The 22,449-nt window shown below is 34.8% G+C and overlaps 1 protein-coding gene across 2 annotated transcripts in view; it reads left to right on the top strand.

The window, feature by feature from the left end:
- The window catches only part of LOC126821016 (circadian locomoter output cycles protein kaput), an 83,644-nt gene that overhangs the window by 17,324 nt on the left and 43,871 nt on the right, over positions 1-22,449 (top strand). The window contains exon 1 of one of the 2 annotated variants that reach the window (XM_050549264.2): positions 10,733-11,318. The exons of the other annotated variant lie outside the window; for it this stretch is intronic. Coding sequence (XP_050405221.2) covers positions 11,213-11,318 — 106 coding nt within the window. The 5' untranslated portion in view covers positions 10,733-11,212. Of the gene's footprint in view, positions 1-10,732; positions 11,319-22,449 lie in introns of those variants that run through there. 2 annotated transcript variants of the gene reach the window in all.

Below are 22,449 nucleotides of genomic sequence, written 5' to 3'. Positions count from 1 at the left end.
AACTATTAATCATGGTTGATACAGAGAGGGAGGGGGTAACTATTAAACATGGTTGCTACAGAGAGGGAGGGAGAGGGGGTAACTATCGATCATGGTAGTTTACAGATAGGAAGGGGGCCTAAATTCATGCAATCTTTAAATTTTTTTAAAAATACAGTTTATTAAATGATCAAAGCTAAGCCATTGAATCATCAGTATTCATTGAAATATATTTTAGGTTATATTTTCATGAATGCTGAATAGGGTGTGTTAATACCGTTCTACTTTCCTGAAACAGTGAAGACAGGCCATATCCCATACCCTGTGCTTAGAGAAATTTTGCCAACGTTGTTGTTTTAATGCATCAAATACATCAGCAAGAATAGGGTGTGTTAATACCGTTCTACTTTCCTGAAACAGTGAAGACAGGCCATATCCCATACCCTGTGCTTAGAGAAATTTTGCCAACGTTGTTGTTTTAATGTATCAAATACATCAATAAGAAACTATGTGCACAGTTTTGTGTTTCTGGATCAATGATATTTCTCATTAACAGTTGAGTAAATAGCCTGGGAATATTTTGTGAACTCAAGGCCAGGAGAACCTTCTCAATTGACTCCAGGATCGAACCCTCGACCCCTGGTTACTAAGTCAGCATCTTACCCATTGATCTACTGTGGCTGCCTTTCATGAATGATGTCCCAGGATCAGACTGAACATTGTCATAAAAATGTCACTGAAAGGATATTTATTTTTATTTGTAGAGGAAAACCTTTAGAATCCTGACTGAGTAATAACTAATCGATGTGAAGTATATTGAACCCAAAAATAACTTTCATTCAATAACATTCTAATTTATACAATAAATTCTCCCTAGACATGTGCATTAGGAGCTGATTGGTAGTGGTGAATCAGGCAATCCTTTCAGACAGGGGTCAGGTAGAGGTCAACCATTGAATAAGGTGTGACAAGTTTTTATCAAGAGACATTGAGTTTATATCTTATTGTAAAGTTTTCATTGAAACATTGAGTTTATATTTTATTGTAAAGTTTTCATTGAGACATTGAGTTTATATTTTATACTAACATTTTTATAAAATATATATATTAAAGTGAAATTATAGTGAAGTTTTCATAAAACAACTGCATTCAACTAATTGATGTAATAGTTTGACTGACCACTGAAATCAACCAATTGATGTATTAGTCTGACTGACCACTGCAGTCAACTAATTGATGTAATAGTCTGACTGACCACTGCTGTCAACTAATTGATGTATTAGTCTGACTGACCACTGCAGTCAACTAATTGATGTAATAGTCTGACTGACCACTGCTGTCAACTAATTGATGTATTAGTCTGACTGACCACTGCAGTCAACTAATTGATGTAATAGTCTGACTGACCACTGCAGTCAACTAATTGATGTATTAGTCTGACTGACCACTGCTGTCAACTAATTGATGTAATAGTCTGACTGACCACTGCATTAAACCAATCTCTCTCTCTCTCTCTCTCTCTCTCTCTCTCTCTTTCTCTCTTGATTATCTATTATGTTATAAATAGGTTATACACGTGTATGTAAATGTATTGACTGGGTGGGTCAACAGCCTTTTAGACCATAGTAACTAGGTCGGTGTCATATCTGAAATAGAGCATGTCAGGTTGATATGATTAGAATTTTTTTCTTATTGTATCCAAAAGATTTGACCTTTGTTTTATTCTGTGGTTTGTATCTTGTTTTATAAAGGTTAATACATGTATTATCTACATCTAGGGGTTTACGGTCTGGGAGTTATATGAAGCTTGATGTACAAAAGGCCAGGATCTAGAATTATCAATACAATATCGGTTATATCGGGACTCATACATCTATCGTATTATCAATCCCAAAACAGATGTTCGCGTATACTACTATCACCAAATGCTGAATTTCTTTTTCTTATTTTTAAGAATGCATAATATATTTCTTAACTTTTCACATAAAACAAACAATATGGCTGACATTAAGATTATCAGCCTGTCTGTCATTAATTTAATATGTTAATATTTTGATTTAAGATGAGATGAGAAAGGAGAAAGGGTTAAGATCTTTATTAACCCTTTGATATGATTTGTATGTAATGTATATTTAACTGAATATAAAGTAATATTGAAACAGATTTGTAATTGGACTTTTTATTCATGAACAATGACCACCTTCTCCACAATTCTGCCCATCAGTAATGAGCTACACCCACCCCTACTCACAGCTCTTCCATAAGATAAGATAAGATAAGATAAGATGTTTATTGCATCAAAACGTCCATTATGGACAGCATACACTTAGACATAGTCATATACATTCAATAATACATATTACATAGACAACTCAATACATTCATACAAACAGTATACTACATGTATATGTATTACATGGCTGTTTATTCAAATGAAGAATAGCCCCGAAACACCATGGTGATACTACTAATTAACACTGTTCGACTTTCAGGGAATGTAGCTCACGGACATGTGTTCTCTTAAGTATCAGAAATGAATACACATTCTTGGAATGGATCCTCAACACTTTATTTCAGGAGAAAATAATTAATTTCTAGTTACTTAGAAAGTGTTGACTTAAACATATTATTATTGAAGGATTAAGACTCAAGGCATTTAAAACAATAGTTAGAAGAAACTTAACGGATCAACTACTTTAGTTGCCAGCCTGTCATAAATTGACTGACAGATTAATTGCTGTCTGCCTCTAATGACTAACCAAGCATTAATGAATATTAAAATATAGATTTAAAATTTAAAACAGAACTAAAAAATAATAAAATAACATATGACCTAGACATCGGTTATACTACTGACACCATGCTAAAGTCATAGTACTACTGCCAGGGCAAAATTCCTCTCGTAGCACATTGCATGGTGCATGTCTGTCTTCATAAGCCTAGTTGGAACAGAACAGTAAGACATTAATCTCGATTTTATTTTCAATTCAATTGAAACAATTTCTAGTCAATCAGAGATAAATGAATCAAATCCCAGAAGTTTAAAGATTTTACTGCCACCCATGCAAGAATGGGTACAGTAGATTTGACAAAGAGGTGTGGGAAAGCACTTACAAAAATGAAAAAAAATTCTAGTCAGCCAGAGATAAATGAAAAAGGCAACGAAATTGATCATCTGGTAAAGTTGAGATGTGAATCAAATCCCAGAAGTTAAAAGATTTTACTGCCACCTATGCAAGAATGAGCACAGGAGATTTGACAAAAAGGTGTGGGAAATCACTTACAAAAATTAAGGATGAAGCCAGTGTGAACACAACACTTTAAGACATCTTGTAAACTTGACGGCAAGGTTGGTGAGTTGTGAATTGTCGCAAGTCTTCACAGTCCCTGTAGTGTAAATTTGCACCATCTCGTGGTCATGCATTGGCCACGTTTTTTGTAATCGGTTGAAATAAGAACTGACTCCAGTGCATACCGCTGTATCCATGTTAATAACAAGCTATATATGTATTTATCTATTTCTATAACTTGTTCTATTTTTATCTGTAATTAACAGCGGTATTGAGGCTACCAAGTAGAATATAGTGAAAACTCAGAATACACTTTTACTATCATATTCCTGAAGCAATGGCCCCAGAAATCCCTCTCTGGCCATTGCTAGATTGGCTTCTGATACTTGAGCTTATGAGGCAGTGTGTCTATTCTTCCCTTTCAATCAAATCTATCTCAAGTACAGCAACATGACAGCCCTTCGTTTAATCTGGGTCTTCCCTAAAACTTTGGACAGTGATTTAAGATATTAAAAACGGTGAAAGTATGTTCGTCTCCAAACAGTATTGTTTACATTGTTTTCGATTTGATAGCCTCATTTGTCAAGCAATTAGTTTTTCTGCAATATTCTGCTATGCACTGGTTAATTGGATATGATAAAATCATGTGTCATGAAGTAATGTTATGTAAACATATTTGGTCCAATTTGGAGCTCTGTTTTAAGTGTAATGCTTTTGTAACGCAGTTAGCTATTGGTTCTTAATCGGACCATTGACCAGTCATAATTTGGAACAGAAATTTGCCTTGGTTAAAGCAGTGTTAAGTGCCATTAGGTATAATCAAACGAAACACTGTGCGGAGTATGTTTTACTAATACCTTCACTGATATATTGTCATTTGAGGAATTCTGAATCCCTTGTAAATGAAATGAAATGAAATGGGGTTTAAAGTCCTACTGTTCTGCTCCTATACTGGGCTAATGAAGACGGGCATATGCCATACAGAGTGCTATGAGGGAAATTTTGCCCGGGCAGCGGCACTATCGCCTACTCTTATATGGAATTCCAACTGCCAAGGGATCTTTTACGTGCATTCTAATGTATACACGGGGCCTCAGTTTTTCGTCTCATCCGAAGGACTAGACAGCTGTCCTTGTCAGGTCCTCTGTTCTGCACCACTGACAAGGGGAAACCACGTCGGAAAATCAGGATGAACTTTCTCGGCCAATGCAGGGATCGAACACCCGACCTTCAGGCTAGCGAGCCAGCGTCTTAACCACCTAGCCACCGTGGCCCCCTGAATCCCTTGTAACCTACGATATTGTGAAGGTTTAATATCTAATATGAATATCTATCCAAATATGGTTAACTTCGGCTCAGTATTTACAAAGATATTAAATATAATATAATCTATTTGACTATATTTTACTGTTGAATAAACCTAGGAAAATTAGATATTAAATATAATATAATCTATTTGACTATATTTTACTATGGAATAAACCTAGGAAAATTAGATATTAAATGTAATATAATCTATTTGACTATATTTTACTGTTGAATAAACCTAGGAAAATTAGATATTTTCATAATAATGTACATGACAATCAGGGACATCACTCTTCATATCACTGTAACCTGTGTAACATTTAATCTTGTGTGTCAAGCACTAATTAGTAATTTCTTTCACATTTGTTTAATATCAAATCTTTGTTTAAAAATTGTAAAAATCATTTAAAATCTTGTTATACATCACTGTAACCTGGGTATCATTTAATCTTGTGTATTTAGCACTAATTTCTTTCACATTCATTTGATATCAAATCTTGGTTTAAAAATTCTTAAAAACTGTTTAAAATCACCAAAAATCATCTAATTTGTACTTGTGTCCAGTTTAAAGCTGACCATTCAATTTTGGTAATGAGTGTCCAATTTACAAGCATTTAATTTCTCAATCACTGTTAAAAAATAAACAACCCATTTGATTAATGACGTATAATGATTAATTTTTGAAGAATAGTCAAAACTAATCACTCAAATTTATACTGGACACAAGTTGAAGTATAAATTACATTATTTTGGGTGATTTTAAATGATTTTTACAAATTTTTAAACAAAGATTTGATATTGAATGAATGTGAAAGAAATTAGTGCTAGAAACACAAGATTAAATGATACCCGGGTTATTTTGTTGACTCATCAGAATTATCTTGTGATCTAGAGTATGAATACTAATAGTAGTTTTTATCTATGTCAAACTCTCTATTTTTATCTATGTCAAACTCTCTGTATATATATTTTTAAACCAGTGCTAATGTTCCACTGACTCTTGACCCACACACGTTTTAGGTTGAGCATTCATGCACCAGCGTATTCACCTCTATGCTAGTATCAATGAACGATTGGTTTTCACCAGTATATATACATGTAATTTAATATACTTTTAGAAACCTCTGTAAACCTTATTCTATGTTAGTTGTTGTTAATTATTGTATTGTACTTTGTATTGTATCGCGTATATACAATGCAGTTGTGTAATAAAGCATTATTATTATTATATTTATTACAACTATCTAACAAGCTAATATTCCACTTACATGTCATTGTCTATTAGCCTATAATCTCATGTTTACAGCCTGCAGTTTATTACAACAAAAACATGTGCAAGGGTAGTACCTCCATGCAAGTACGAACAAACTGGGTTTTTTTCACTGGTATATACTACAAAAAGCTAACGAGCTAATATTCCACTTACAAACCATTGACTATAAGCCTATAAATCTCATGCTTACAACCTGCAGTTTATTACAACAGAAGCATGTGCAAGGGTAGTACATACATGCAAGCACGCACAAACTGTGGTATACTACAAAAAGCTAACGAGCTAATATTCAACTCACAAACCATTGACTATCAGCCTATAGACCACGTATATCATGTTATTCCAATATATTATTCCATGTAAAATATATTTTTGTATACATGTATATTGATGTACGTATATGTATGTTTTTTATACTGGTCTTAATGGACGTAATATGCAAATAAAAAGTTGTTTAGTCTGCAGTTTATTACAACAAAAAAAGAACATTTATCAATATATGAGTGTAGTACCACCATGTTAGTACGAGAGGTTTGTTTTTTTACCTGTAATATTTACTGGCGTACGACCAGCTTACTGACCTCCACGTGTGGCGTGTGTTTATAACGATAGAGAGTTGTTGTGTAAGCATGGTTTATAAACCAGTTGTCTACAGCAGTCTGTAGTGAGTGGTTGGTCGGTGGTTTGTACTCTAGTTCACTAGTGATATCATACAGTACTATATACCACTACCAGTCGTCTACTTGCTGGTAGACTACAGGACATTATATAACAACAATAGTACCACCATTATTGGCACTGGCGCTATAGTTCCTGGCAGTCTGTTGTGTAACAAGAGAACGATGCTGGGATATTTGAAACCATTCTGATGATCTTATGCCATATGATATATGCAGTACTTCAAATACTTGAAATGATTGTTGTGTCAATCCGAGTGTATTCTAGTGACATAAAGACAGCATAGCAGTCGTTTACTATAGGCACTGGAAATTGGTGTGTGGCGGAATTTGTCATGTGCAGAATTTTCTTAAGGGATATTCCAAGGATTGGAAAGCGAAAAATAGTAAAGTGACCAGTTATTTTAAAAGCCAACACATTTTACAAGTTGAAGGATGATTAGATTATTTTTTAGCAGAATTAAAAATGGAAATCAGAAATGGTATCAGGTGATCAGGAAGTTTTAACAGTGTCATTATAGTTGATTGGACGATAGTGAATGATTGTTCAGATCAAAGAGATGTGGTAACAGATGTTCTTGATAGTTTAAACATATCTTGTGTCCGTGTTGCAATATTTTATATTTGAGGATAAATGGGAAGTGGTATCGGGTGTTCTAGAAACAGTAAGCATACTCTGTCTCATGTACAACACCTATCAATACTATATATCTAGACTAGGTGGTATCAGATGTTCTAAAAACAGTAAGCATACTCTGTCTCATGTACAACACCTATCAATACTATAATATATCTAAACTAGGTGGTATCAGATGTTCTAGATATAGTAAGCATACACTGTCTCATGTACAACACCTATCAATACTATATCTAAACTAGGTGGTATCAGATGTCCTAGAAACGGTAAGCATACACTGTCTCATGTACAACACCTATCAATACTATATATCTAGACTAAGTGGTATCAGATGTTCTAGAAGAGGTGAGCATACCCTGTCTCATGTACAACACCTATCAATACTATAATATATCTAAACTAGGTGGTATCAGATGTCCTAGAAACAGTAAGCATACACTGTCTCATGTACAACATCTATCAATACTATATATCTAGACTAAGTGGTATCAGATGTTCTAGAAGAGGTGAGCATACCCTGTCTCATGTACAACACCTATCAATACTATAATATATCTAAACTAGGTGGTATCAGATGTCCTAAAAAGAGTAAGCATAGCTTGTGTTATATCAAGTTTGATTATTCAGATGAATAAGAAGTGATATCAGGTCTTCTAGAAAGAGTTGGCATTGCTTGTATAATATCAAGTTTTAAAACAGGAGGATCGTGAATGATTGTTAGATCTGGTGTAGCTTTATTAATATTATTTAGGAGCGAAAAGGTAATCTGATTATTTTGATTTTGATATACGTCCGCGAATAAATTTAGGGATTTAATGTTCAATGATATCCATGGTTTATGCATTAAAGATACATTATGTAAGATTTAGATAAAAAGCTGGCCATTCTTACTATAATAGTTTGATTATGCAAATTAAATTTATTGAAATTTTCATTCAAATTGCTCCATTGTGAGCGAAGATATTAGCTTTTGAAGGTTTTGACGAGATGTGTGCATTAATTGCTACTACCGCACTGGTTGTTCGAAGCTTACCCTCACTTCACCATTTTTAGATGAAATCAAAATATGGCTGGACCGTTCTAATCTACTTAATATCGTAGATATCCGATGACATCGAGAGTTGATTATGGTCTTGTCATGTTAATTAATAGTTCAGATAACATTTCAGGCCTTAAGAAAGACCTGCACTAGACAGATTTAGCTCTTGCATAAATTTAGGAATTTAACGTTAACTGTTGATATAAATCTAGGTATAAATTTAGAATTTAAGCAAAGATTGATAAAATCAGTGCACTTGCAAAATGTGGAAATTTCCATAATAAGAGATAAAAAAAAATCCAGGGGTGTGACTCTTGCCTCGAGCGTGTGAAAGGCCAAATACTACATACTAGTAGATAATTTATGCGCTTGATATCTTAATGCACATTTTTGGTCCTGACGTGGGCCAAGGGCTGACAATTCTCTCTCTCTCTCTCTCTCTCTCTCCAGTTTTTGCTATATGTTGTTCTATCTAGAGAAGTATAAAAGATATTGAAGGGTACATATCATCTGTAGAATGATTTATCACATGTGATATGCTTAAAGATGCATTATGTAAGAGCTAAATCTGCCTTGTGCAGGTCTTTATTTTGGTTTTAAATGTTATTAGCAGGGTTGGGTGGACGAATGGTTTGAATTATGAGGACTGTCATTAAGTAAAGTAGCGTGGTTTCATATACCTGCTTGTACGTGACAAGGACCTATGCACAAGTGAATTATTGAAATAAATTGAACCATTCCAAAATTACCTAGTTTGTGTTGAGTGGATGTTAAACCCCAATTTCTTTCCCTCAGTGACATCATATATACCTAAATTGAGACCTTGTTTATTTCCATGACAACGGTACTTGACAATTGATACTATTTAGGCTATTTTTTGTTAAAATGTAAAACTTTCATAATATCGCTATATATTCATTTTTTATTGTCAATTTTGGAACTATTGTAGCAAGAATGGTTGGCTTTTTATCTAAATCTTACATAATGTATCTTTAATACATATTTAATTTTAGAGGTGTTATGTGAAGGAAATGTTGCTATAGAGACTATTATATGTAAGACAGTTTCTCTACCTATATTACCTGTTAATTAAAGGTATATAGAGACTATGATATGTAAGACAGTTTCTCTACCTATATTACCTGTATATTACAGTTTCTCTACCTCTATACCTGGTTACCAAGTTACATAAATAAAACTGTTAATAATCTTATTGTGGTATAAGTGATGTCTTCCTGGCATGATTGTGTCAAGTTGATGCTAAACCCCATTTCTCTCTCTCTCTCTCTCTCTCTCTTTCCTGGCATGTCTGTGTCGAGTGGATGCTAAACCCCATTTCTCTCTCTCTCTCTCTCTCCTGGCATGTCTGTGTCGAGTGGATGCTAAACCCCATTTCTCTCTCTCTCTCTCTCTCCTGGCATGTCTGTGTCGAGTGGATGCTAAACCCCATTTCTCTCTCTCTCTCTCCTGGCATGTCTGTGTCGAGTGGATGCTAAACCCCATTTCTCTCTCTCTCTCTCTCTCTCTCTCTCTCTCTCTCATTAAACCTGGGTATTGCTTCTACAAACATTATAGTAACTTCAGAATATTAACGGTAATTTTGTTTGACCTTCAATCTATGGCTAAATCTAACCACTGTTGATCATCTTTTAAGAAGTTTCACGTGTCAGAACCGTCTGTGACTCAACCAAGATAAATTGATTCCTGAATTTGATTAAACTGTCGTTATTTTTATATCACGTAGAGTCGGTCTCGAAATGGTAGTGTCTGTTTTGGTTGTGTTCTCTGGATTAAGAAGAAAAAATGAAAAAAAAATGAGGAAAATTTGTTATCGATATTTACTGTGTGGCAATAGATCGTCGACCCTTGATGTCTAAAAACTATATTAGTTGATGGGAAACTTCGATTTCAATAAAAAAAGCAGTGTGATAGTTTAAAAAAACAACCTAGTAATTATAAATAATTATGACCTTATTATTCAGGGGGAGAGGTGGGGGACTGGGTGGTCGAGTGATATATTGAGTGCATTTAATATCATAAGATCTGTCATTGTGTCAAGAGTCGTGGCTTCGATCTTGAGTTTTATGCGATAAGTAAGATCACCTGCCAGGTTGTTTCACCCCCGTTCATTGTTTCAATATTTGAGGGGGGGGGGGTGGATGGCCGAATGGTTAGCACGTGCACGCTGTATCATAAGGTCTGTCATTGAGTCAACTGGCTTGGTTTTGACGTGACAAGGAGTAAGGTCACCTGTCCAACCTCGTAGGTTTTCTCTGGTTCCCTCCCACTGCTAAAGGCCCCTGCGCGCAAGCGATTTATTGAAAAAAATTGGACCATGTGTTAGTCCCGAAATGACCTTGTTTGTGTCGAGTGGACCTTAAACCTCTCTCTCTCTCTTTCTCTCTCTCTGTCTCTCTCTTGAATTCAGTTGAATTGATATTTGTTATTTCTTGTTGTCTGTCTGGTCCACATGTTTGTCATGAGTTTCATTTGTGTGTAGTGTTGTCCTCCTTCACTTCTACACTTACTACTAGAGATAACCTTACTTTAATCACTTTACACATATTCTGTTGACAAAGTAATACAGTTGAGTTATCGTGGTGTAATCATAGCATGAAGTGTATAATAAACTGTGTAGAGTGTTATTGATTCTCACGGAGAGTTCATGTTATTTAGTCAAGTCGACAATTTTAATTTTAACTCAAGAAGAGTACATGTTATTTTTTTCTTTGTTTTAGCGGTTCTGTATATTTGTTAGTTGACGACGGATATCGAAGTGTGTCGCCAGCGGACACATGCTGGGTGAATTATTATTGTATCTTAATTGGTAGCCTGATGTCTGCGGATTAATTTCTACCCAGTGTGTTTTCACGATATATCTATCATATGGAAATTAATTTTAAAAACTGTAATCGTGACTTTGGGATACTGAATATCTTATGGCTTCTGTGATTTATGACATATCACCATTTTTAATTACTTTGAAAAAAGAAAGAAATATCTGATTAAATGTGTTTTCTAACTGATTCAACGATGAAGAATAAAAGAAAGAGAAGCCGAATTCCCGTGTTAATAGGACGACAGGATATTTTTAAAGCCAAACGGCGAAAACTAGGTAATTATGGCCTTAATTCTTCCTGCATGCTTTTATTTTTTTTTATCTGTATTAATATAAGCCAGAGATTAATCCGGATGATTCCATTTTTGAACCGTAAAGCTTATTGTTGATTATTGATTTTTAAACCAATATTTAATTTTTAAATTTGTCTAATGGGGTGGGGTGGAGCTTTCTGCAGAAGGGGGTTTGATAATCTGTTTCATAGAGGTATTGTGAAAAGTCTTCTTATATCTCTGTAAAAGATGACTGCTTTTAACAAATGTCACCATTTTATTTTGGAACCAATTTTTAAATTTAATATTTAATGGGTAAGGTGGGTGTTTTGATGGTTGTTAAAAGAATAATCATGTTATTTTTGAACTTATGTTGTAATTATAATTTGGTCTAATGGTGAGGGCGGAAGGGGGTAAGGTTCTGGAGATGGGTGTCCAATGTGGGGGGGGGACGGTGAAGTCTATAAAGCGCAGCATCAGGGAGCAACTACAATGAAATTGATTCTTTGTTGAGAATTGTACGCGAACGATGAACCAAATTACATGTACATACCTCTTTTATATACATGTATTAGTATTACTATCACGTGGAACTAATGTTTATGATATTACCCCAGACACAGTATGATGGAGACCATGATAGTGACCACGACTGTCAAACGTCGTTAAATAATTGCGGTATAAATAATTCATGACTATATCCGGAAGTAGATTGCAGTAGATAAATCTCCATATTATAACGATTGAGGAAATGATAGAATTCTTGTATTATCAATGGCTGATGGTTTACTGTTGGTTGATCAGTACACATGCCATACATCACATACATCACATCTTATCTTCTTCACTCATCAATTTAAAGGGATCGTAACACTGAAGCCCATGTATTATTTAAACTTGTGTATTTAGCATTAATTTCTTTCACATTCGTTTAATATCAAATCCTTGTTTAAAAATTCGTAAAAATCATTTAAAATCACCAAAAATCATCTAATTTGTACTTGTGTCCAGTTTAAAGCTGACTGATTAATTTTGATAATGAGTGTCAAATTTACAAGTGTTTAATTTCTCGATCACTGGTAAAAAATAAACAACCCTATTGATTATTGATGTATAATGATTAGTGATCGAAAACTTAAATGCTTGTAAATTGGACACTCATAATCAAAATTAATCAGTCAGCATTAAACAAAGATTTGATATTGAATGAATGTGGAAGAAATTAGTGCTAAATACACAAGATTAAATGATACCCGGGTTACAGTGATCACATTTCCTCCATTCTCATCTTGTCGCTCCTGAATGAATTTAAAGGGATCGTTTAAGATGCATTGGGTTTTTGTTTTAACAAATATATCAATGGAGTTATGGGTTAAAAGGGATTGTTTATGATGTATCTTGGTTTTTTTTTTTTTTAAAAACAAATATTTCAACAGAGTTATGGGGTTAAAGGGATTGTTTTTAACAAATAGTTCAAAAGAGTTATGGATTAAAGGGATTGTTTAAGATGCATTGTTTTATTTTTAAAACAAAATAGTTCAAAAGAGTTATGGGTTAAAGGGATTTAAGATGTTTTGTTTTTAATAAATATATGAATGGTGTTAAAGCTCAGAAAAAATAAATATATCAACAGAGTTAGGGCTGAGAGAAAGTTATAAGTGATCTTGTATAATATGAGATCACATGGTTTTAATAAAGTTAAGTATTATTTTATGATCATTTTGAGTGCAATACAACACCCAGTTCAATACAGCACCCAATTCAATACAGAACCCAATTCAATACAGCACCCTGTGTAATACAATACCCTGTTCAATACAGCACCCAGTTCAATACAACACTCAGTTCAATACAACACACAGTTCAATACATCACTCAGTTCAATACAGCACTCAGTTTATAATACAGCACTTGGTTCAATACAGCACCCAGTTTAATACAACACTCATATGAAATCATTTCTATTCACTACAGCTCTCTCAAGTGAGCATTTAAATTTCAAAACAGCACCTAGTTCATTACAAGAATCATTATAGTTCAATACAAAACCTAGTTCAATGCAGCAACCAGAGCAATCAGCGCCTAGTTCATTACAGCACTCAGTTAAATAGAGCACCTAATTCATTACAGCACTTAGTTTATTACAGCACCTCAGTTCAGTTCAGTACTGAGTTCAATACAGCACTCACATGGGAACATTTCAGTTCATTAAAATGCAGACAAGGGAACATTTCAGTTCAAGACACCACTCACATGGGATCATTTCAGTTCCATACAGCACAGTGTGGTTTCCCCTTGTCAGTGGTGAAGGAAGGAGGGCCTGACAAGGACAGCTGTCTAGTCGTTTGAATTGGACAAAAAACAAGGTCCTGTGTACATGTTGCCATGCACATAAAAGATCCCTTGGCAGTTAAAATTTAATATAACAGTGGGCCGTAGTGGCACTGTCTGGGCAAAATTTGTCTCATAGCGCACTGCGTGGCGTATGCCTGTTATCATTAGCCCAGTTTGAGCAAAACAGTAGGACGTTAAATCCCATTTCATTTCTTGTAGAACTAAAAATTACCAGTATTTGAGCATCGGGGCAGAGTCCATCTTTATTCATTTTTATTTTTCTCTGTGCGATATTAATATCTGTTATCTCACCTAGAAATTTTAAATCTGGTTTACCTTTCAAAGTTCAAATATATATATTCATCATACTCGGTATTCATAAAAATAAATAAAATATGTTGAAAGTTGTAGATAAACCTGGTGTATATTTTCATGTTTATCAAGTCTATCTAAATGGTTTTAATGTTTTTAGGTGCAAAAAATGAAACTGAGTTTAATGGTATGAGAGAGAGAGAGAGAGAGAGAGAGAGAGAGAGAGAGAGAGAGAGAGAGAGGGAGAGAGAGAGAGAGAGAGGGAGAGGAGGGTTAAACCTCCAATCGACACAAACTAGGTCATTTTGGGGACTAACATATGGTTCAATTCTATTTCAATAATTCGCTTGCACGTAGGGGTCTTTAGCAGTGGGATGAAAACTGGAGGACCTGGAGAAAACCCATGAGGTTGGACAGGCAACCCTACTCCTTGTCACGTACAACTAGGGAATCAAAACTACGCCAGTTGACTCAACCTCGTAGGTTTTCTCCGGGTTCTCCGGTTTCCTCCAAACGGTGAAAAAAGACCTCTAGGTGCAAGAGAATTATTAAAATAAAATTAACCATATGTTAGTCCCGAAATTTTAGCTCTCAGTCAATAAATGGGCTGCATTCTTAGAATATTTTGTGAATATGGCCCCAGTGTATATCAAGTCGAATAAACTATTCCTTAGATACATGTAACAATTATTGGGGATTTAAATCATTTGTAATTGGATTGTCCAGACATTTCTGTAGAAGACCTGGATTAGTTACAAGATTCCGTCGGCCTTTAAGACATTAATTCTGAATCAATTCAATGGAATATTCTACTCACAGAATACAAGAATTATTTTCAAGTCTCTCTTGCATTCCACGTTTTATTCAAACAATGATTGAAAAGTCTAGACTCTATTAAAAAGAATCTCTCGTTTATTTTGACAAGACGGAAGAAATGATCTGGACATGAATAAAAACCAGATGTATTATGAACAATATTAAAGTCTCTAATTGTCGTTTAAGGGATTGGGTAATCTCTTGTAAGCTGTAATATGGTGAAAGTTGAATCTCTAAAAAGAAATGAAATGAAATGGGGTTTAACGTCCTACTGTTCTGCTCCTATACTGGGCTAATGAAGACGGGCATACGCCATACAGTGTGCTATGAGGGAAATTTTGCCCGGACAGCGGCACTATCGCCTACTCTAATATCGAATTCCAACTGCCAGGAGATCTTTTACGTGCATTCCAATATACAAGGAACCTCTGTTTTTCGTATCATCCGAAGGACTAGACAGCTGTCCTTGTCAGGCCCTCCGTTCTGCACCACTCCTAGTCACGTACAAGCTTGGAATTGAAACCACATGTCTCAACTCAACTACAGACCTTACGATCTAAAGCATGTGTACAGAAAAGATATTAAACCCCATTTTATTTCCGCTGACCAATAATATATTTCATTAGAATAATGGTTGCTCAAATTCTTGTCTTCATGTATGTTTTATTTAATGAAAAAAGACAAACATTAAAAACTGCATGCCAGGAGAGAGAGAGAGAGAGAGAGAGAGAGAGAGAGATGGGGTTTAGCATCCACTCGACACAGCCATGCCAGGAGAAAGAGAGAGAGAAATGGGGTTTAACATCCACTCGACACAGACATACCAGGAAGACATCACTTATACCACAATAAGATTATTAACAGTTTTTATTTATGTAACTTGGTAACCAGGTATAGAGGTAGAGAAACTGTAATAAACAGGTAATATAGATAGTCTCTATATACCTGTAATAATTAGGTATATATACAGGTAAAGAAACTTGTCTTACAAGTGAAAACTATTATCACATATCATAGTCTCTATAGCAACATTTCCTTCACATAATACCTCTAAAAGTAAATATGTATTAAAGATACATTATGTAAGATTTAGATAAAAAGTCAGCCATTTTTGCTACAATAGCTCAAAAATAGATAATGAAAAATGAATATATTGAAAATTTCAATCAAATTACTTTATTCGTATATAGCGATATTATGAAAGTTTTAAGTTTTGACAAGAAATAGCCTAAATAGTTTCAATTGTCAAGTACCTTTGCCATGGAAATAAACAAGGTCTCAATTTTGGGTTCTTTAAACGACCGTCTTTGTGAGTGGCATCCATATTAACATTTAATGAAGATATGGCTGATATTGTCTGATCCCCTCAATATCCAATCCACTCAATCTGATGGCTTCGCATAAAAGACAGGGAAATTGGGTTTAAGTCCACTTGACACAAACTAGGTCATTTCGGCAAATTTCGCCTGTCCAACCTTTCTCTGGGTCCTCCGGTTTCCTCCCACTGCTAAAGACTCCTACACGCACGCAGACTATTGAAATAAAATTGAACCACGTGTTAGTCCCGAAATGACCCAGTTTCTGCCAGTGGAGATTAAACTCTCTCTCTCTCTCTCTCTCTCTCTCTCTCTATCTGTCTCTCTGTTAGTTACTTTCTGCACAATCTGCACATTCCTTTATAAGAAGCTGATTGTCAAGGAAGATGGTGAAATATATAATCATTAGGCTTAATGCCAGATATATACACGATGTATGTTACATTAGTTATGTTTACCCTTGAGTATATAACCAGGTTTTGTGAGTTTTACTTGTACAAGTTTGGTTAATTAACTTGTTTAACTATCTTTACATCAGCCATTGTTTTGTTTTTTATTTGTTTTAAAAGTATTTCTGGTTTTAATTCAGTTATTCATTATCTTCTTTAAACATACATTATGCAAGAGGTAAATCTGCCTATTGTAGGTCTTTCTTTAGGTCTGAAATATTATCTAAATTATTAATTAGACATTAATTAACTTATCCAGACTATAATCAACTGTCGATGCCATCTTATCTGTCAGATTTTCATTCGATTTTAATCCGATCTGCTGTTCAATGTTGATGATTAAAAACACAAAAATGGATAATCGAGACAGCATTAACAATGACAATAAAGGCTTCAGTGATTGTAAAATAAGTTTTTCATGGCTTAGAGTGAAACAATTTTTATACGCCCACATTGAAATGTGGTCGTATATTGTTGTCGCCCCCGTCCGTCCATCGGTCTGGCATCCACAATTGCTTGTAAACGCTCTATAGGCTAAAGTTAATATCCGATTGACTTTAAATTTATACACAGTGTTTAAGGTCATGAGACGAAGAAGCCTATTGATTTCCAGCGATTTTCGATAATTAACACCAGAGTTATGGCCCTTGATCACTTCAAAAGATCTTGTGGACGCTCTAGAGGTCAAAGTTAATATCCAATTGACTTTAGATTTATACACAGTGTTTAAGGTCATGAGACAAAGAAGCCTATTGATTTTCAGTGATTTATAGTGAGAACTGCCAGCTCTTTATCTAATCTTCTATCATGTATCGAAAATTTCTCTTAAGTCTCCACCAATTCAAACACCACTGACATGAAACTTGTTTTGTAAGAAATATATCTTTTCTGTTAGTTCCGAGTTCCGACTGCTATATGTGTTTATGGACAAGACATGTTATATGAATATATTGTTTTAAACTCTTGTTTACCCTGTGTTAGATAATAAATACTTGCAGCTACTCTAATAATTACACATTGTCAGAAGTGTTTCCCCCCTTGAATGTGTTTTGGTAAGAAATATATTTTTTTTCGTTAGTTCCCAGTTCTGACAGCTATATGTGTTTAGGAACTAGACTTATAAGTTGTTTTTTTTTCATTAGTTCCGAGTTTTTATGGCTATGTGTTTAGAAACGAGACTTATAAATATATGGTTTAATCCTTTTGTTTGCTCTGTATGGAAAGATAAATATTTTTAGATTGTCAAAAGTGTTTCCCTTGAAAGATATAATGCGTTTTGGTAAGAAATATATTTTCCCGGTTAGTTCCGAGCTCTGACATCTATGTGTTTAGGATCATGACTTGTCTTATAAATATATCATTTAATCCTTTTGTTTGCCCTGTATGAAACGATAGATATATTAAGATTGTCAAAATTGTTTCCCTAATGAGTTTTGGTAAGATATATATATTTGTTCTGTTAGTTCCGAGTTCGGACGGATATGTGCTTAGGATCGTGACTTGTCATGTAAATATATCGTTAAATTCTTTTGTTTGCCACGTGTTCGTTATAAATATTGATTTGAAAAACTAGATAAGAAAGAAGCAGATGATTAATATTACGAGACGTTATTACCATCATTTCCTAACTTTTCTTGAGAATGAAAGACGTAACACGACAATCCACTATCTCGTGATGGAAAACAAACGTCACTTAGCAAAGAAACGTTAGATTTGTTTTCCTGTAGTCGTGTGATAATATCAGCCCACGTCTCCGAGCAAAGCGTAAAACTCTATAAATGTGAGCGGAACTAACTTGCCCAATAATTGACTTTCAATTCCAGTAGAGGAAAGGTCTCGCTAGAGATAATGAAAGCAAATTGGTTTTTCAATGAAAGCCGATTCTCATTGTTGGTTAGATTTTATGGAGTAGAATAGCAGAAATCTACAGTGCAATAAAATATGCAGCAGGTTATCGTCAAATAAATCATTTTGTTGAATCAGCAATATTATTGCCTCTAAGACATTAAAGAAATAAATTTGGGTATTGATATCTCCTTGAAGATAAAACGGTGAACAGAAATGCCACTGTCTTGGCAAACTACACTATACATAAAATAAGATAAGATGTTTATTGCATCAAAATGTCCATTAAGGACAGCATGCATACATATACACTAAGACATAGTCATATGCATTTAATAATACATAGACAACTCAATACATATGACCTTAGTAAAGAAATATACAGCAACTGTTGAAGATGAAACATTGGAGAGAAAAATGCTGCTTTGGCAGAATTCTACTCCACTACACTGCACATATGACCATAGTAAATAAATATATAACCATTATAGTTGATGATAAAAAACAGTGGAAAGAAACGATATTCGCCTTGCACTATAAATATGACTATGATGAATAGATATACAGCAACAGTTGAAGAAAAAAACATTGGAGAGAAATGAGGCTGCCTTGGCAGAATTCTTCTCCACTACACTGCACATATGACCATAATACCCTTGTATGGGACTATTTGAATTTGGGAGTTCTGGGTGGCCCCAAATTCTTTAATTTCTTTTTACCTGGAATTAGATCAAAAGGTAACATTCACAAGACTGAATATTCCAGTTCATATTTCCTAGAATCTTACAAAGTGAAAGTCACCTATTGGTGTTTTTCTGGGTGAAAAGTAGAGCATCTAGAGAACCAACCCCCCTATTCATATAGCCCTGTATTTGATTAAAACACAGATTTTATTTCGTTTCGTTTTTATAGTTCAAAATTTCGTTTTACTTGTCTTTATTACATTAGGATCTGGAAGAGTTGTTATCATTGACATGTTCTGGACGAAGTGAGGGATTAGCTAATGAAACGGTCTGTTACGGCGGGCTTTAGGCGCGTTTTGCATGGAATTGTGAGTAATCCAGTAGTAACATCAATGCTGATTGGTTAATAAAATGTCTGACGCCATAGGGTCAAAAGCCGCTTGTATGAGTTCTGACACGACCTTCACTACAACCAGTCAGATCTTCATGTAGTCTAGGCCATTGAAAGTATAAAAAAACCGAAACGAAATATAGATCTGTATTGTAATCAGATTGGTCTTTGACACATGATAGTTTCACCTTATGTGGTCTTTGATGGATGTTAATTTTACTTGTAAAATGTATATATAATGGGTCTATATCATGCTAACTAAGATCTTTATAACATGAACACTTCTTGTGCTGGTTGTAAAGATGAAAAATGAGCTATTACCATGTCATGGTTTCGTATATTACCATTTATTACCATAAACTAACACAACCTAACACGCTTTCGGCGCAACTAACTCATCATAAATAACCGTTTATCGTTTCATTAGTGTGTTTTCTTCAGAATAGTTTTTGGTTTTTTTTTTTTCAATTTCAAGCTGCTTTCTGTGATTATGAAATGAAATGAAATGAAATGAGGTTTAACGTGCTACTGTAGACTAGGATGGACTCTTTCAATATTCAGCATCCTATACCATCCATTCTAATATTACCTCTGCTTTGGTAGGGTTGCCTGTCCAACCTTTTAGGTTTTTCTCCGGGTCCTCTGGAGAAAGACCCCTACTCACAAGCAAATTATTGAAATAAAATTGAACCATATATTAGTCCCAAAATGACCTAATTTGTGTTGAATGGAGGTTAAACTCTCTCTCTCTCTCTTTCTCTCTGCTTTGGGGAAAACCTTGTGAACACAATAGAAGGCTACAGTCAATCATACTTATGAACACCATCTGAACCGTGTGTGTGAAATAGCTTTATTTAATGTCCGCTTCTACCAACAATCATCTGAACCAAACTCCAAGTCCTGATATTTAACTCCACCCGTAACCCTGTGGTTCTTAACCTTTTTTAGCTAACGGCACACCTTGAAAAACATGAAAAAATAGCGGCACACCTGGCTAAATATACACATTTCGTAAGTCAGACGAAATACAACTGTAGACACAGACCAGTCATAGACTTATCAGTAGACACCAGTGGCAGTGAATAATCTATTGGGATCATGTGGTTTTTCGCATTTTCTTAGTATACCGTTCAAAATTTCGTGGCACACTGGTTGAGAATCACTGCTGTAACCCAAACCTTAACCCTTCTTAACTTCCACTACCAACAACAATCACCTGAACCAAATCCCAAATCCTGATATTTGACCCAAACCTTAACCCTTCTTAACATGCATCTATCTGAATATCTGAATTAAACCTCAAGTCCTTATATTTGACCTAACCCGTAACCCAAACCATAACAACCCTTTTTAACTTGCATTTATCTGTATGGGCTGATGGTTTTGAAAGCTGTTAAGATGACTGGACAATATCTGACGCAAACTCTAACCATTATTATCTCTGTGAATGAAGTGACTCTAAACCTAACCCTTATATTCTATCTGAATGGAGTGATGGTTTTGAGAAAGTGTTAAGTTGACTGGACAAGATCTGTACCAATTATGTGATTATATAGCTCACAAGTTTTTTTTCCCGGTCTCTTCTATCTTACCATATTGATTATGAATTAAGCTTCGTATTCACCAGTTTTATATGAAACCACTTGTTGATTGATCGAGTTTTAGTGAGATTTCTACATGTACTTGAATAATCTCTTTTTAAAAACACAGAATCACTTGCTGGTTTTAGTTACATTGGATTATTTCAAATCATGAAATATATAAGGCCAACAAAATTACTGTGTTTATGGTTAAGCGACCAACACTATTTTTTAGTAAACAGATATTCTGACCGACCGACCGACGAACCGACCATATTTTTGAGGGGCCAAGTAGCCATAAACACGGATATTATCTGCTGTGTTGCATTTTGTCATGGCAGCAGCATTTGTTTCAGTAAATCCTACACTAAATAGTTTTTATCAAATCTTCTACTGTTAGCGAGTCAGCGCCTCATCCACTGAGCCACTATGACTCACTATCTTGGTTATGAGAGTCAGCACTGTATTCACTGAGCCATTTTGGCTCCCTGACCTGGTTATAAGAGCTACATCCCCTTCACTGGGTGAACTTTGCTCGCTGACCTGGTTATGTGTGCCAACGCACTACTCCCTGAACCATTGTAACATCTGACTGTGAATGGATCCGTCAACATGTCATATAAGTTAATATTGGTATGTGGAGATTGAACAAAATATAAACAGCCTTCATGATCAAGCGTCTTACCCACGGAGCCACCGTGACTCCCTTAACACCATACTCTCTAAACCAGTGTGAATGGATCCCTCGACATTTAACTTAAGTTGTTAATAATATTTGTACTTGGAGATTGAACAGGGTAAAAACAGCCTTCAAGTGGTAACTTGATTATAATACGTACAGAGATCAGATGAAGTAAGAACAGTTGTTATTCTATAACTTGATTATAAACACATCCTAATAAAACGTCTTTATTGTGTGAGGAGAAAACTTACAGACCACCAGGCCAAGGAATGTTCGTTTTCATATATACATCATAACTTACAGACCACCATGCAGATCAAGGAATGTTCATATCATAATAAACTCTTTGTCTCAAAACTTCATATTCAACATGTAGTAGCTATGGCTGTTGATTCAGTCAGATTTACCGGTTATATTAACAATCTGGTGTAGTTTGAACCAGGGCTGTTGTTTTCGTCAGATTTATCAGTCATATTAACCATATTAAAATCACTGTAGCCTTGATTGTCATTATTACCACTGTAGCGATAATTAACAAAGTCTTGCAATTATCCATTATTATTGCGTTTAATCATCAACCGACGTTGAACAAAAGAACGGATTCAAATCCAATGAAAATCGGACACATTAGACCCACAAACCAACAAAAATGGGCAGGCAAGAAGGGGAGAAAGGAGACGGAGAGAGAATTGCTATAAATAGACAAACTACAATTTGTGGGTACCGA

The sequence above is a fragment of the Patella vulgata genome, chromosome 5, assembly GCF_932274485.2.
Source record: "Patella vulgata chromosome 5, xgPatVulg1.2, whole genome shotgun sequence".
Lineage (NCBI taxonomy): Eukaryota > Metazoa > Mollusca > Gastropoda > Patellidae > Patella > Patella vulgata.
This window is presented reverse-complemented; position numbering and strand designations above follow the sequence as displayed.